General features: G+C 44.3%; 2 protein-coding genes across 2 annotated transcripts; both read left to right on the top strand.

Moving 5' to 3' along the window:
• Positions 1 to 886: 886 nt before the first annotated feature.
• Positions 887 to 3,437, top strand: LOC310854217 (tubulin alpha-1A chain-like; the record flags this gene model as incomplete). The annotated part of the gene is made up of 3 exons (XM_083758769.1): positions 887 to 1,104; positions 2,213 to 2,361; positions 2,460 to 3,437. The coding sequence occupies exons 1-3, from the start codon at positions 984 to 986 to the stop codon at positions 3,435 to 3,437; spliced, it is 1,248 nt and encodes a 415-aa protein (XP_083614895.1). The 5' UTR covers positions 887 to 983.
• A 2,151-nt stretch (positions 3,438 to 5,588) lies between these two features.
• LOC310854372 (tubulin alpha chain-like) lies at positions 5,589 to 13,975 on the top strand. The gene is made up of 4 exons (XM_083758976.1): positions 5,589 to 5,629; positions 10,237 to 10,459; positions 11,665 to 11,813; positions 12,765 to 13,975. Exons 1-4 carry the CDS (start codon positions 5,627 to 5,629, stop codon positions 13,740 to 13,742), a joined length of 1,353 nt encoding a protein of 450 aa, XP_083615102.1. The 5' UTR covers positions 5,589 to 5,626; the 3' UTR covers positions 13,743 to 13,975.
• The last annotated feature ends 1,394 nt before the right edge of the window (positions 13,976 to 15,369 follow it).

The raw sequence follows: 15,369 nt of genomic DNA, 5'->3' as shown, positions 1-15,369 counted from the left end.
TATAAAACTGTACTTTTGTCCAATCTGCATGCATGGTGGATTGGACTATTGAGACATTTAGATCATGTCATGTCTCACTAGTTAGACACATGATCTGACTTCTGACACAATATTTACCTGATGGTCAAGATTCAATTCATCCCCTGAGCAGGCAGGCAGGCTCTACTAGCTCAATGGTAAAGACGAATCGGGTTCAAATCCGGGGTAGAAGAGGAAGGTTACATAGTGCAGCTTTAACCCATTATAAAATAAATGTGATTATTTATATATATATATATATATATATATATATATATATATATATATATATATATATATATATATATATATATATGATATAATAATATAGATGTAATTAGATTTGATGACTTTTCATAAATAGCATAATATATATTTTAAAGTGAACATCTTTAACTCAAATCATTGCTTCTGTGCGCTACCTGAAACAAATAGTTTTCACACTGCAGTCAAATACATAATAGGCTAATGTTGGGACGTTCATGAAAACGTTTGAGGACCATGGAGCGGCGGTGGCTCAGTGGGTAGAGTGGCCGGATGGCAACAGCAAGGTTGCCAGTTCGAACCCTTCCACACTAACCCCCCCAGAGTTAGTGTCGAAGTGTCCTTGAGCAAGACACTGAACCCCTAATCGCTCCTGATGTGCAGGTTGGTGCCTTGCATGGTTTCCATCGCCATCGGTGTATGTAATGTGTGTGTGAACGGGTGAATGCAATGCACACTCTACTGTATGTAAAGCGCCTTGGATAAAGGCTATATAAATGCACCATTTACCACTGATATGGCAACAAATGTTTTTTTCAGAAAACAAAACATTTGTGTAAAGAAAACACTTGACCCTTGACCCTTGACCTTCCCCACAGCGTGAATGTATCTCCGTCCACGTGGGCCAAGCCGGCGCTCAGATTGGCAATGCATGCTGGGAGCTGTACTGTCTGGAGCACGGCATCCAGCCGGACGGTCAGATGCCCAGCGACAAGACCATCGGCGGGGGAGACGACTCCTTCAACACCTTCTTCAGCGAGACGGGAGCAGGGAAGCACGTTCCCCGGGCCGTGTTTGTAGACCTGGAGCCCACCGTCATAGGTATAAGTTAGTTTAGTCCACCAAAGCATTCATTATCCTGTCCCTTGATTTTCACGGATGCTTAAAGCCATTGAAACTGGGAAAGCATCTGTGTTGTTGTGTAGATTTTATCATTGGAAAGAAATCTTTGAAAATAATGTTTTTAAGTGAACATTTTGAACTCAAACCTTTGCTTCTGGGGGTCCCTGGAATATATATATATTTTTAGATGGGGGTCGTCAGCCAAATACATATCATTCATTTTGGGGGTCTGAGCACCACTGATATTTAGCAACATAGGTTTTCCAGAAAACTGTAAGGATTTAGAATCAAGACATTTGTAGAATCGGCCTCAGGTCTTAATAGTTTACCCCACGAGAGCCACTGCCCTGCATTATGAAATGTATATTTTGAATCATTACCGATCTCATCCATTATCCTTTCTCGAAACAGACATCAAAGTTAACCGAAGCAGCACAGTATAGGCTATGTGCTCAAAAGATAATTCTGTAAGAATTGAAACATATATATGTAACATCAGAATGGTCATATAAACCAGCAAAGATAATGTTTTCTCTGTGTTATCGTCAGGTGTTGAGACATAATATGTCCATATTATGGACAATACAGCCAGTAACTATTACATGTTATCGTCAGGTGCACGACATATGGACAATACAGCCAGTAACTATTACATGTTATCGTCAGGTGTTGAGACATAATGGACAATACAGCCAGTAACTATTACATGTTATCGTCAGGTGTTGAGACATAATGGACAATACAGCCAGTAACTATTATATTACATGTTATCGTCAGGTGTTGAGACATAATGGACAATACAGCCAGTAACTATTACATGTTATCGTCAGGTGTTGAGACATAATGGACAATACAGCCAGTAACCATTACACGTTTCATGAAAATCAACCGACTCACTCTCGTTTTACATACACCTTTTTACCCAAATGTTTGCCTTTATTCTCTTTGGGACGTCCTGCCAAGTTTCACAAAGAATACACCAATAAGTTATTTTGTCGACATTCACAGACAAACAAACAAACAACTCAACAGGTGGAGGTAACGGGCATATTGAATAATATGTCAATACAATACTTTCCATTTCCAGATGAGGTCCGCACAGGTACCTACCGCCAGCTGTTCCACCCCGAGCAGCTGATCACCGGCAAGGAGGACGCCGCCAACAACTATGCCCGCGGTCACTACACCATCGGCAAGGAGATCATCGACTTGGTCCTGGACAGGACCCGTAAGCTGGTACGCTATCTGTACAGTAGTACAACATTCATTTTGATATTGTTATTAACTTTGAACAAAATCATGAAATGTGTACTCCCGTATTATTTCTTATCCAGGCGGACCAGTGCACTGGGCTCCAAGGTTTCCTCATCTTCCACTCCTTCGGTGGAGGAACCGGCTCTGGTTTCACCTCCCTGCTGATGGAGCGTCTCTCCGTCGACTACGGCAAGAAGTCCAAGCTGGAGTTTGCCATCTACCCCGCCCCCCAGGTGTCCACGGCCGTGGTGGAGCCCTACAACTCCATCCTGACCACCCACACCACCCTGGAGCACTCGGACTGCGCCTTCATGGTGGACAACGAGGCCATCTACGACATCTGCCGCAGGAACCTGGACATCGAGAGGCCCACTTACACCAACCTCAACCGGCTCATTGGTCAGATCGTGTCGTCCATCACCGCCTCTCTGCGCTTCGACGGTGCCTTGAACGTGGACCTGACGGAGTTCCAGACCAACCTGGTGCCGTACCCTCGTATCCACTTCCCTCTGGCCACCTACGCCCCGGTTATCTCCGCCGAGAAGGCCTACCACGAGCAGCTCTCTGTGTCTGAGATAACCAACGCCTGCTTCGAGCCGGCCAACCAGATGGTGAAATGCGACCCTCGCCACGGCAAGTACATGGCCTGCTGTCTGCTGTATCGAGGCGACGTGGTGCCCAAAGACGTCAACTCGGCCATCGCCACCATCAAGACCAAGCGCACCATCCAGTTCGTGGACTGGTGCCCCACGGGCTTCAAGGTGGGCATCAACTACCAGCCCCCCACCGTGGTCCCCGGGGGAGACCTGGCCAAGGTCCAGAGGGCCGTGTGCATGCTGAGCAACACCACGGCCATCGCCGAGGCCTGGGCCCGCCTGGACCACAAGTTTGACCTCATGTACGCCAAGAGGGCCTTCGTCCACTGGTACGTGGGCGAGGGCATGGAGGAGGGAGAGTTCTCTGAGGCCAGAGAGGACATGGCCGCCCTGGAGAAGGACTACGAAGAGGTGGGCACCGACACCCTCGCGGACGAGGGCGAGGAGGGCGAAGAATATTAGGGTTCAGAACAGTAAACATCACAAAATCAATGCTGTAAGGTTCTCTTTTATATTAGGGTTCAGAACAGTAAACGTCACAAAATCAATGCTGTAAGGTTCTCTTTTTTTTGGTCACTTATGTAACAGTAATTCATATGAGAATTTCATGAATAAACCTTATATTTTACAGCGACTTTGATTTCACATGGGAAATGAAATAGCCAGACTCAATGTGCCGTGACTTTCAGAAATTGGTTGAATTAAAGAAAAGGTTTAGTGTCAAATTTGTCATTGTTTCCAAGTTTAAATGACAATCAACACTCTTCTCTCTATATAGAAAGCTAACTTACAGCTTGGTTCTTCGCGTATTTTGGTGCACAAATGATGTCCTTTTTGTGTGAATAAATTAAGCCAAATAACGACAAAACGACTGGCATCTCAAGTCACATGGTTCACATAGGGCTCACTGCTCGTCGCTTAATGCCATTAACATGTCTTGTGCACATATATAGCATCACAGACTTTAAACAATTAAGGTTTATTTGTATTCCCTTATGCCCTGCACAATGAGTTAAAGTAGTGGATAAAGTGTGCATACATGACAAACAAGCACAAACAGACATTTCCTTTTTATTACGAAAGAAAAGTGGTATATTGTCAGATGAAAGTATGGTGATTACATGGTTATAAATTCATAATAAATTAGTTATGACTAGAGCTTAAAAAAACATTTTGTTGGGGGGGTGAGTTACAACCACCATATATACTACATTACAGTTTATGTACAAGTTATATAGTGTGGCAAAAATAGCTGATATAAGGTCAATGTGTCGCATTGTACAGCAATTTTTTGCTAGCCTATTTGAGAACATTATTGTTCTTATAGAAAAAGAATATATATCAGATCTACAAGCTCATAGCGCGGCACAGAGTGCCGCGCTACGAGCTTGTAGCTCGTAGCGCGGCACTCTGTGTATATATTATATACACAGATTTTTGAAAAATCGTGAAGGCGCAAATCTTTGAATGTATATTCTTTCAGAGCGAACGTTTTTTAACTAAAATCTTTGCTTCTGGGGGGTTCATATATTTTTGGGGTCCTTGACATGAAAATGTTTGAGAACCACTGATATAATAATATATTATAGGTTTTTCAGAAAACTGTCAGGTCTAAATTAAATGGGTTAAATCTACTCCACTCACATCCATAATATATCACTCTAATATATCAGTCACTCCACTCACATCCATAATATATCACTCTAATGTCATATCAGTCACTCCACTCACATCCATATCACTCTATCAGTCACTCCACTCACATCCATAATATATCACTCTAATGTCATATCAGTCACTCCACTCACATCCATAATATCACTCTATCAGTCACTCCACTCACATCCATAATATCACTCTATCAGTCACTCCACTCACATCCATAATATATCACTCTAATGTCATATCAGTCACTCCACTCACATCCATAATATCACTCTATCAGTCACTCCACTCACATCCATAATATATCACTCTAATGTCATATCAGTCACTCCACTCACACCCATAATATATCACTCTAATGTCATATCAGTCACTCCACTCACATCCATAATATATCTAATGTCATATCAGTCACTCCACTCACATCCATAATATATCACTCTAATGTCATATCAGTCACTCCACTCACATCCATAATATATCTAATGTCATATCAGTCACTCCACTCACACCCATAATATATCACTCTAATGTCATATCAGTCACTCCACTCACATCCATATCACTCTATCAGTCACTCCACTCACACCCATAATATATCACTCTAATGTCACATCAGTCACTCCACTCACATCCATAATATATCTAATGTCATATCAGTCACTCCACTCACATCCATAATATATCACTCTAATGTCATATCAGTCACTCCACTCACATCCATAATATATCTAATGTCATATCAGTCACTCCACTCACACCCATAATATATCACTCTAATGTCATATCAGTCACTCCACTCACATCCACAGTGTTATATAACAAGGATGAAATATGATCCTCCCATGCGAGGTTAAGCCCCGCCCCTCTGTCTCCGTCAGAGCCCGTATAAAAGCCTCTCTGAAACGCCCAGAGCCTCATTCATCCTTCATTCACCGAATCCTCAACTTCGGCCAGAAGGGAAGCACAAAAAAGACCCGTTGAAAATGGTGAGTGTTATTATTAATATGCTAATGAAACGAGATCCTTGTTTTAACAGCTAAGACTATAGACACAACATCGGGACGTTTTAATAGCCGGCTATTATTTATTTTTTTAATTTACAAATCTAGAATGAGGTGGGTGGTGTACTGCACTGTAGGTCACTGTAGGACGTTCGATCGTGGTCGTTAAAAGATGCTTTGACGATAAGACGATTTCTGTTTGAATTATATAGCCTAGCGTATATTCTTCAGTAATATCTTTTTTCTTTCAAACGTAGTATAGGCTTTATCTAGCCCAAACATTTAGACTATAGGCTCTATCAGTAGCCTACATTTGGTGCAGGACTGCAGGTTCATTGTGAGACTATCGATGGCTTTTAGAGCCACATGGTCAGGCCTACTGTACTGTACTGTACAGTTTAATCTGTATAGTCAAATAAAAGCACGTTTGTGCAACTGTCACTTTATTAAACTAGTCATTTATCCCGTTGATTATGCGTTCGTTTAAGTTCATTGTTTTGTTGTTCGGGTGCATTGAATCATTGATGCGTGTCGAGGAGGAGGAGGAGGAGGAGGAGGGAAGAAATCAATGCGGGTGTGTTAGTGTAGCCTATGCACAGTTACAGTTACGCGATATTTGAACTGGATGTGATGCCGCGCGCGCCACACACTGGCACTGCACAGTGCACACACACGTGCAGGCTCGCGCACGCACACACACACACACACACACACACACACACACACACACACACACACAGTCGCACACACACACACACACACACACACACACACACACACACACACACACACACACACACACACACACACACACACACACACACACACACACACACACTGCGTCTACTGTACATGGATAGTGGATAGACCTTTGTTGATTCTCCGTGGGAGGGGGGGGGGGGGGGGGGGGGTTAGAACATGAAATGACAAAAGGGAGACAAATAAGACTGGACTGACCAAGCCTATATATAGCATTTACTATATTTATCCATTCTGACATTTTCAATCTTGAAAATGTCAGAATCTACGAGAGTCTAAAGATTAGGCTAAGTCTGTAGCCTAGAGCCATCTGTGAGATTAATGACCCACATCAGCATGCCAGCTGTCTGTGTTGTTGATACTGTATAATACAGACACCATGTAAAAACAGATGGCATATTGTGTATAGGTTTACCGCACGCATGCACGCACGCACACACACACACACACACACACACACACACACACACACACACACACACACACACACACACACACACACACACACACACACACTGGCACAATAGTGTGTGTAATGTGTGCGCGCGTGCGTGCAATAGGCTACGCATCGTTTCACCATGCCGTGCATTAAGGTATAATATCTACGACTCAACTATTTAAAATGAATCTCACCACCAATATTTTTAGTTATATTCATACTAGCCTACAAGTGGCCTGCTATACAATACATCATGGCAAGGTATTATACCGCTCTCTACTAGGGATGGGTCCGATTAATCGATTAATCGATTATCGTTGATAGGACCCGAAATCGATTATGAAAATTAATAATCGATAATCGTTTTTCTTTTTTTTCTGTTTTTTTTTTTAAATGAAAATCTGTTGGAAAGGCAATATTGTCATCCAAACAGGACAGGGCTATAGGCCTACCAAAGTGTGCCTGGGATGTGTCTGTGTAGCTGCATGACTGAGAGGAGTGTGAGTGGAGATTGATTCCAATCAAGATACAGGTTTGGAGGATTTAGCAGGTGTTGGGAATTTACCTAATCAGGCCTAGGCTGGGGTTGCTATGGTGATCAATTGGATCAACAGTGGTCCAGGGACCACCAGTGGTCCTCATTTAAAAGATGGAGTTAGTAACCAAATGGACCCTTATTAACTCTCAAGAGTTACAATTATTGTTAATCAACTACATCAGGGGTTCCCAAACTTTTTTGACTTAGGTACCCCTTGGGGGGAAGATTTTTTTTATATGAAGGGTTCATTAAAAAAAAAAAAAAAGATAACCCCCCCCCCCCCCCCCCCCCCCAAAAAACGATGAATCGATTAATCGTTAATATTGAATTATACAAATCGATTTTCATTTTGGACACATTTACACATCCCTACTCTCTACCTAAGTGTAGTAATATTAATAATGATGCTAATATCAGCAGTGGCAGCTGGTCTTTTATTTTCCGCTAAAGAAACAAGCGGCCAGGTCTATGGGGGGGGGGGGGGGGGGGTGTAGATGGGGAGTGGCTTTTCTTTGTAGCACAAGCCTTCCATGATCCGCTGGCGTCAGTCAGTCAGCCCACTGTGTCCATGTTGTGGGGGAGGGGAGGGGGTGGGAGGGGAGGGGAGGGGATGGGGATGATAGCAATCATAGCACCGCACCACCCCGGCATGGGGATGATAGCGCCATGAGCACCACCCCGGCATGGGGATGATAGCACCATGAGCACCACCCCGGCATGGGGATGATAGCACCATGAGCACCACCCCGGCATGGGGATGATAGCACCGCACCACCCCGGCATGGGGATGATAGCACCGTGAGCACCACCCCGGCATGGGGATGATAGCACCAAGAGCACCACCCCGGCATGGGGATGATAGCGCCATGAGCACCACCCCGGCATGGGGATGTTAGCACCATGAGCACCACCCCGGCATGGGGATGATAGCACCATGAGCACCACCCCGGCATGGGGATGTTAGCGCCATGAGCACCACCCCGGCATGGGGATAATAGCACTGCACCACCCCGGCATGGGGATGATAGCGCCATGAGCACCACCCCGGCATGGGGATGTTAGCACCATGAGCACCACCCCGGCATGGGGATGATAGCACCGTGAGCACCACCCCGGCATGGGGATGTTAGCGCCATGAGCACCACCCCGGCATGGGGATGATAGCACCATGAGCACCACCCCGGCATGGGGATGTTAGCGCCATGAGCACCACCCCGGCATGGGGATGATAGCACCGCACCACCCCGGCATGGGGATGATAGCGCCGCACCACCCCGGCATGGGGATGATAGCACCATGAGCACCACCCCGGCATGGGGATGTTAGCACCATGAGCACCACCCCGGCATGGGGATGTTAGCACCATGAGCACTTAAATTAAACATGACCTAATATATATGCAATTACAACAACAACCGCAGACTATGTTTCCTTTGGTCCCTTTAAGATGCGCAAGTGGATACGGGTACGCGGTGAATCAATATTTCATTAACGTGTCAATCATGCAGCACTCTGCGTCCCATCCCGTAATGGGATTATATGACATACTGTATACCGGTAATAGTCAAATAAATAAAACAATGGTAGACATGGTAGCTACTGTATATGGTATTAAAAGGCTTTTTAGATGGGGAAAGGTTTTACATTTTGTAAATGGATTGATACAGTTTGTTTGGGTCTAACCTTGACTGGTTGCATTTCACATGTTGACTCTTTATGTTCATAATCGCAACCTTTTTTTGCGAAATATAATTTTTAAGTAATTTAAATTCATGATCATAGTTGGGCTGCATGGGCAATATGGACAATCAAATATAATTATATTTTCGATGATCTTTTGATGACGACCTCTAAATCTATATATTGTGGGGATGAGTCTGACTATTGCTGCTTTTGCAAAAAATATTGACATAATAATAACACAATAATCAGTAATGCAATGCCTAAAGAAAAATGATGCAGTTGAGCTAAAATAATCCGGTAAGTAGATGCGTCTTACTGTAATGCCGTCTTTAAAGCCAGGAAAAGATGACACCTGATTTATAAGATATCCAAAATCCCTGACAATGTCTAGTCTCAAATCATGATATTGGCATTTGTTTTGTGGCCTTGCATTCTAAATAATGGAACTATTTTGATGCTTGCTTTGTTTAAAAATGGGCCAGGCGGAAGCAAAGTCTTGAAGTTGAAATTGTATAGTCGGGCTGCGAGGAATATAAAACAGGCAAAAACCCAATCTGGCTCAACAAGGACAAAACGTGGCTCCTCTTGAGCGACTGTAAACTCCACTTTCATGAGCACATAAAATACTTCTACTGTACAACACAGACATGTCACACACAACATACACGCACTAATTCAACCCAAGGACCTCACATACGGAACAAGGCATAGAATAGGTGGCATGTCACTCTCACAGTATACTATAGGAATCTTTTGCAAAGATGTACCAGTAATTATCGTTACCGAGTACCAATCCGATACCAGTGCGTAATTTCAGTGACCCTCACAGGTCTGTAACTCACTCAGAGTTATGGGGGTCCTTGGAATTAAAAGGTTTGAGAACCACGGATCTATTTAAAATCCAAATCGTTAAAGAGCAGCTACAAGTTAGTCAAAAGAATAATAATGTAAATAGTATAGGAAGACTATAAAACAGTCATCAACGTCAACTGAAACATTCAAAACACATAACTGTAAATTATGTCTCATGTGATAAATTACACTGCACCAGAGTGGCATAGATTGACTGGCATAGTCGCCGACACCGATAATAACTTTATCCAGTGTCTGCAGCTTTTCTGACATATTCATATTGGATCAACTCTTAACCCGTGGTGTTATATTCTCTTGCAGCGTGAGTGTATTTCAATGCACGTGGGCCAGGCCGGCACCCAGATGGGCAATGCATGCTGGGAGCTGTACTGTCTGGAGCACGGCATCCAGCCGGACGGTCAGATGCCCAGCGACAAGACCATCGGCGGGGGAGACGACTCCTACAACACCTTCTTCAGCGAGACGGGAGCAGGGAAGCACGTTCCCCGGGCCGTGTTCGTAGACCTGGAGCCCACCGTCATAGGTAAGAAAAGAGGTCCAAAGTGGAGCGGTTGTCGACCAGGCATTTCTGTTATGTAATATTTTGTATTATCGGTTGTAATTTGGGTTGCGATCCTTTAGGATTTGTAGTCGATTGAAACCGGTGACAATTTTAATTTGAACCCAGCAGAGGGCGTGTAAAAAAAGAGAAGAAAATACAGACTCTTAAATGCTGTATTTTGCGTGTCTTAAGTGCCAGGTCTTATTCCCTAACTTGAGTAAACTAAAGACCTGGAGGCGTGATCAATGCCATTTGGCTATTCTGAGTGGCCAAAGAGCATTGATCACGCCTCCAGGTCTTTAGTTTACTCAAGTTATAGGGAATAAGATCTGGTACTTAAGACACGCAAAACACAGCCCTTAGACCTTTAGCTAAGCCCCTCCCCAAACTGCTATGGTCCAATCAAGCATAAGCATGGGTTGGACAAACCTCTCCACCATAGTTTTCCTATTATGATAAAACATTGTTTTAAAAACCAGTATTTAATGATATTTACATTGGAATGAATGAGCCCAGCTGGAAAGTGTCCAACCCATGGGGAGAGGAGAGCTCAATGATTTTAAAAAGTCAGCCATTCAGTCATTTGCTACTGTATTGAAAAGAGGATAAGGTAAGGAAATGAAAGGAGAAATTAAATACTAGATTTGTCATTGTGTGAGAGAAATGATTTAAAAAAGAAATCTGTCATTTGTCTGGAAAATAAATTTGTTAAAAAACGTATATCGTGAGTTTAGTGAATCGGTGTTTAATTGTAACCATCCCATTCCTTAACGATTCCCTCTCAACTATTCCTATATTTAAAGAAAACAATGTTGGCGTTTCGTTTTTTTTTTTTGAGAAACACAAAATACATACACACAGTGAGGTCCAGTGACCCTCTGGGTTATTTGAGGGGGTTTCCAAATGGACCCTAACAGGTCTTTAACTCTGAGAGTGATGTTGGTCCTTGAAAATAAAATGTTCGAGAACCACTGGACTATTAAAAATCATTAACCGCCGTGTTAAGTCCACATAATACCAGCTCTGACAGATAAACCGGTTCCGGTGGAAACGGTTTCCAAAATGTGATGGAACCCATTCCAGTGTTTTCCACTCAATTTTGGATCCGGGTTCCTCCGATTCCCGGATGCCAACCCTATGGTTACAATTCTACTAAATATAAATGTATCCGATTGGTCCCTCCACAGACGAGGTGCGCTCAGGTACCTACCGCCAGCTGTTCCACCCCGAGCAGCTGATCACCGGCAAGGAGGACGCCGCCAACAACTATGCCCGCGGTCACTACACCATCGGCAAGGAGATCATCGACATGGTCCTGGACAGGACCCGTAAGCTGGTACGACAAGTATATATGTCTTTATGGGGTTTCTGTGTACGTAAGGAGATCATCGACTTGGTCCTGGACAGGACCCGTAAGCTGGTACGACAAGACATTAGTGTATTAGTATTATGTGTCTTTATGGGGTTTCTGTGTATTGGTATATATGTCTTTATGGGGTTTCTGTGTCCGTAAGACATTAGTGTATTAGTATATATGTCTTTATGGGGTTTCTGTGTCCGTAAGACATTAGTGTATTAGTATATATGTCTTTATGGGGTTTCTGTGTCCGTAAGACATTAGTGTATTAGTATATATGTCTTTATGGGGTTTCTGTGTCCGTAAGACATTAGTGTATTAGTATATATGTCTTTATGGGGTTTCTGTGGACTTCTGGAAGATTTAGTTTTCAGAGAGAAAACAAAATCTGGGAGAACATGAAGGAGACACTCTTGGGGGCGTGGCAGTGTCATCTTCATTTTAACCCATTCAGGCCTGACCTCAAAATAAAAATAAAAAAATCTAAATCCTCCAGTTTTCTGAAGTAAATATTTTCACGATTTTTCAAAAATAGCAGACCTACAAGCTTGTAGATCTGCTCTTATGGTCATCGCCTACTATAGCATTGTGCAAACGTGAATTATAAAAGTAGCTCGTAAAATATACGCCGTCACTAAAATTCTCCATTCATTGTCAATGGAAATGTAATGTTTGTGTAGGACAACGTTTGTGCACATAGGCTACACCAAATGCGGGACATAGGAGGGCCATAGGAGGGCCATAGGAGGGCCATAGGAGGGGTCAGTGACAGTGAGTGAGGGGTCAAAAGACTTGGCTGCCACATGACATGTCATTTCTGAAAGCTAGCGCCACTCAAAACAATACTAGTGAAATAACATGTAGAAAATGTGGAGAGGTGCTACAGGAGAAGGCGAGCGCTTGATCACCTCTTTGTTCTTCTCGGTTTAGGCGGACCAGTGCACTGGGCTCCAAGGTTTCCTCATCTTCCACTCCTTCGGTGGAGGAACCGGCTCTGGTTTCACCTCCCTGCTGATGGAGCGTCTCTCCGTCGACTACGGCAAGAAGTCCAAGCTGGAGTTTGCCGTCTACCCCGCCCCCCAGGTGTCCACGGCCGTGGTGGAGCCCTACAACTCCATCCTGACCACCCACACCACCCTGGAGCACTCGGACTGTGCCTTCATGGTGGACAACGAGGCCATCTACGACATCTGCCGCAGGAACCTGGACATCGAGCGTCCCTCGTACACCAACCTCAACAGGCTCATTGGTCAGATCGTGTCGTCCATCACCGCCTCTCTGCGCTTCGACGGTGCCTTGAACGTGGACCTGACGGAGTTCCAGACCAACCTGGTGCCGTACCCTCGTATCCACTTCCCTCTGGCCACCTACGCCCCGGTTATCTCCGCCGAGAAGGCCTACCACGAGCAGCTCTCTGTGGCCGACATCACCAACGCCTGCTTCGAGCCGGCCAACCAGATGGTGAAATGCGACCCGCGCCACGGCAAGTACATGGCCTGCTGTCTGCTGTATCGAGGCGACGTGGTGCCCAAAGACGTCAACTCGGCCATCGCCACCATCAAGACCAAGCGCACCATCCAGTTCGTGGACTGGTGCCCCACGGGCTTCAAGGTGGGCATCAACTACCAGCCCCCCACCGTGGTCCCCGGAGGAGACCTGGCCAAGGTCCAGAGGGCCGTGTGCATGCTGAGCAACACCACGGCCATCGCCGAGGCCTGGGCCCGCCTGGACCACAAGTTTGACCTCATGTACGCCAAGAGGGCCTTCGTCCACTGGTACGTGGGCGAGGGCATGGAGGAGGGAGAGTTCTCTGAGGCCAGAGAGGACATGGCCGCCCTGGAGAAGGACTACGAAGAGGTGGGCACCGACAGTGTCGCAGAGGGAGAGGAGGAGGGCGAAGAGTACTAGGGCGAAGAGTACAGTACGTGATATCAAAGGTCATCGTCATTACCGGTAAACCAGTTTGACAACTGTAATTTTGCTGTTTCTTCCAATACGTTTTGTTACAATATTCAATGAAGTAGCACAAGGCTAAACACCCCACAAAAGATTGAATGGATTGGACATGTTTTATTAAGAAGCACATTCCTGCTCCCATGCTTTTAATAAAGAAAAGTACTGTGAAATAATGTATTTGACTTGTGTTTTCACTGGGTGACTGTTCTAGAATCAGCAATCAATCAACAGAATGTGTCAGTAGAATCAGCTGATTATTTTATTGTTCTGTCAGTGGCAAGGGTGTGTATCAAGGTTAACTTATCAGGAGTTGTTGGTATAACACACACACACACACACACACACACACACACACACACACACACACACACACACACACACACACACACACACACACACACACACACCAGATATACTGTAGGCCTATATGCAAATGTGTATAGGTTTGTGTATTTGAGAACTTTACTGTTATTTTAATAAACTGGGTTGATGTTTTGTTAAAATTAATGTTAAATCTATATTCTCATTCATGCAATCATTGTGTTTGTTCAGAAACCCTGGTCGATCTCCCTGGCTCTATTAAACAAAATGCATTGTTCAGGTCGGGATACCAATTATATCGAATCAGGAGATTATACTCATACAAGACAAACAGGTGGAATTGGAAGTGATATGACAAAGAAATTAGCAGACAAAAGTCAAATGGTTTGTTACTGGAATATTTTAAACTGATTGGCTGACACATTGGCAACCCGCCTGAAAATGTATTTTCTCTATTAAAGGTAACTAGTACGTTTTGTTAAAAGGTTACAGCACTAGTACATTCAGTTAAATTGTTCGCTCTCCCAATCTCCAGCTCTACAGCATGTTTGAGTGGAAACCGTCACAGTGCAGCCGTGTCTGTTAGAGTTGGGCCGTTACATATAAATGGCTAGAGGACGCCCCCTACTGACATAAGAGAGGTAGTGTTCTGAACTAAAGAACTCGGCTCTGTCTGAGAGAATTTATAACGGAGATGCCGCTAAAATGAAACGAGTCCATCAGATTAGATTTATTTTCCAAGGGTAAAACCTTAGAGTATATATTGGGTAAAACCCCCAAATCAAATCAGTGTTGTTTTCCCCCGGTTTCACCCATAGACTGTACAAACTAAAGGTTTCACCCTCCCTACTGCAGTGCAGGGGTTCCCAAAGTGGGGTCCGGGGCCCCCCAGGGGTCCTTAGAGTTCCAGGGTGATATGAAATGATAGCTTGGAACCATAATAGCAATGTTAGCTGGGTGGTTCCAAGCTATAATTTAAGCTGCATATGGGGACCTCGTTCCAATTTGCAAATATAATGGACTTATGGGTCTGTAACTCAGAGTGTACAAATGGAACCAAATGGACCCTGAGAGTGTACAAATGGACCCCTATAACGGGTCCATTTGCTTCCATTTGAACACTTACATTAGCATTGATTTTACAAATTAGGCATTGGGGTCCCAGAGATATAAATGCCATTATAAATGGGGGTCCGTATAGACTAATGCATGTCAAACAGGGGGGGGGGGGGTCCTTGATATTAAACGAGTTGAGGAG

This window comes from Protomyctophum parallelum, assembly GCF_964188405.1.
Source record: "Protomyctophum parallelum genome assembly, chromosome: 23".
Classification (NCBI taxonomy): domain Eukaryota; kingdom Metazoa; phylum Chordata; class Actinopteri; order Myctophiformes; family Myctophidae; genus Protomyctophum; species Protomyctophum parallelum.
Note: the sequence above shows the minus strand (reverse complement) of the source record. Positions and strands in the feature narration are given on the sequence as shown.

Excerpts from the sequence above, each read along its gene's own strand:
- LOC310854372 (XM_083758976.1), top strand. Across the intron at positions 10,460-11,664 it reads CCTGGAGCCCACCGTCATAG|ACGAGGTGCGCTCAGGTACC; the intron begins GTAAGAAAAGAG and ends GTCCCTCCACAG. Across the intron at positions 11,814-12,764 it reads TGGACAGGACCCGTAAGCTG|GCGGACCAGTGCACTGGGCT; the intron begins GTACGACAAGTA and ends TTCTCGGTTTAG.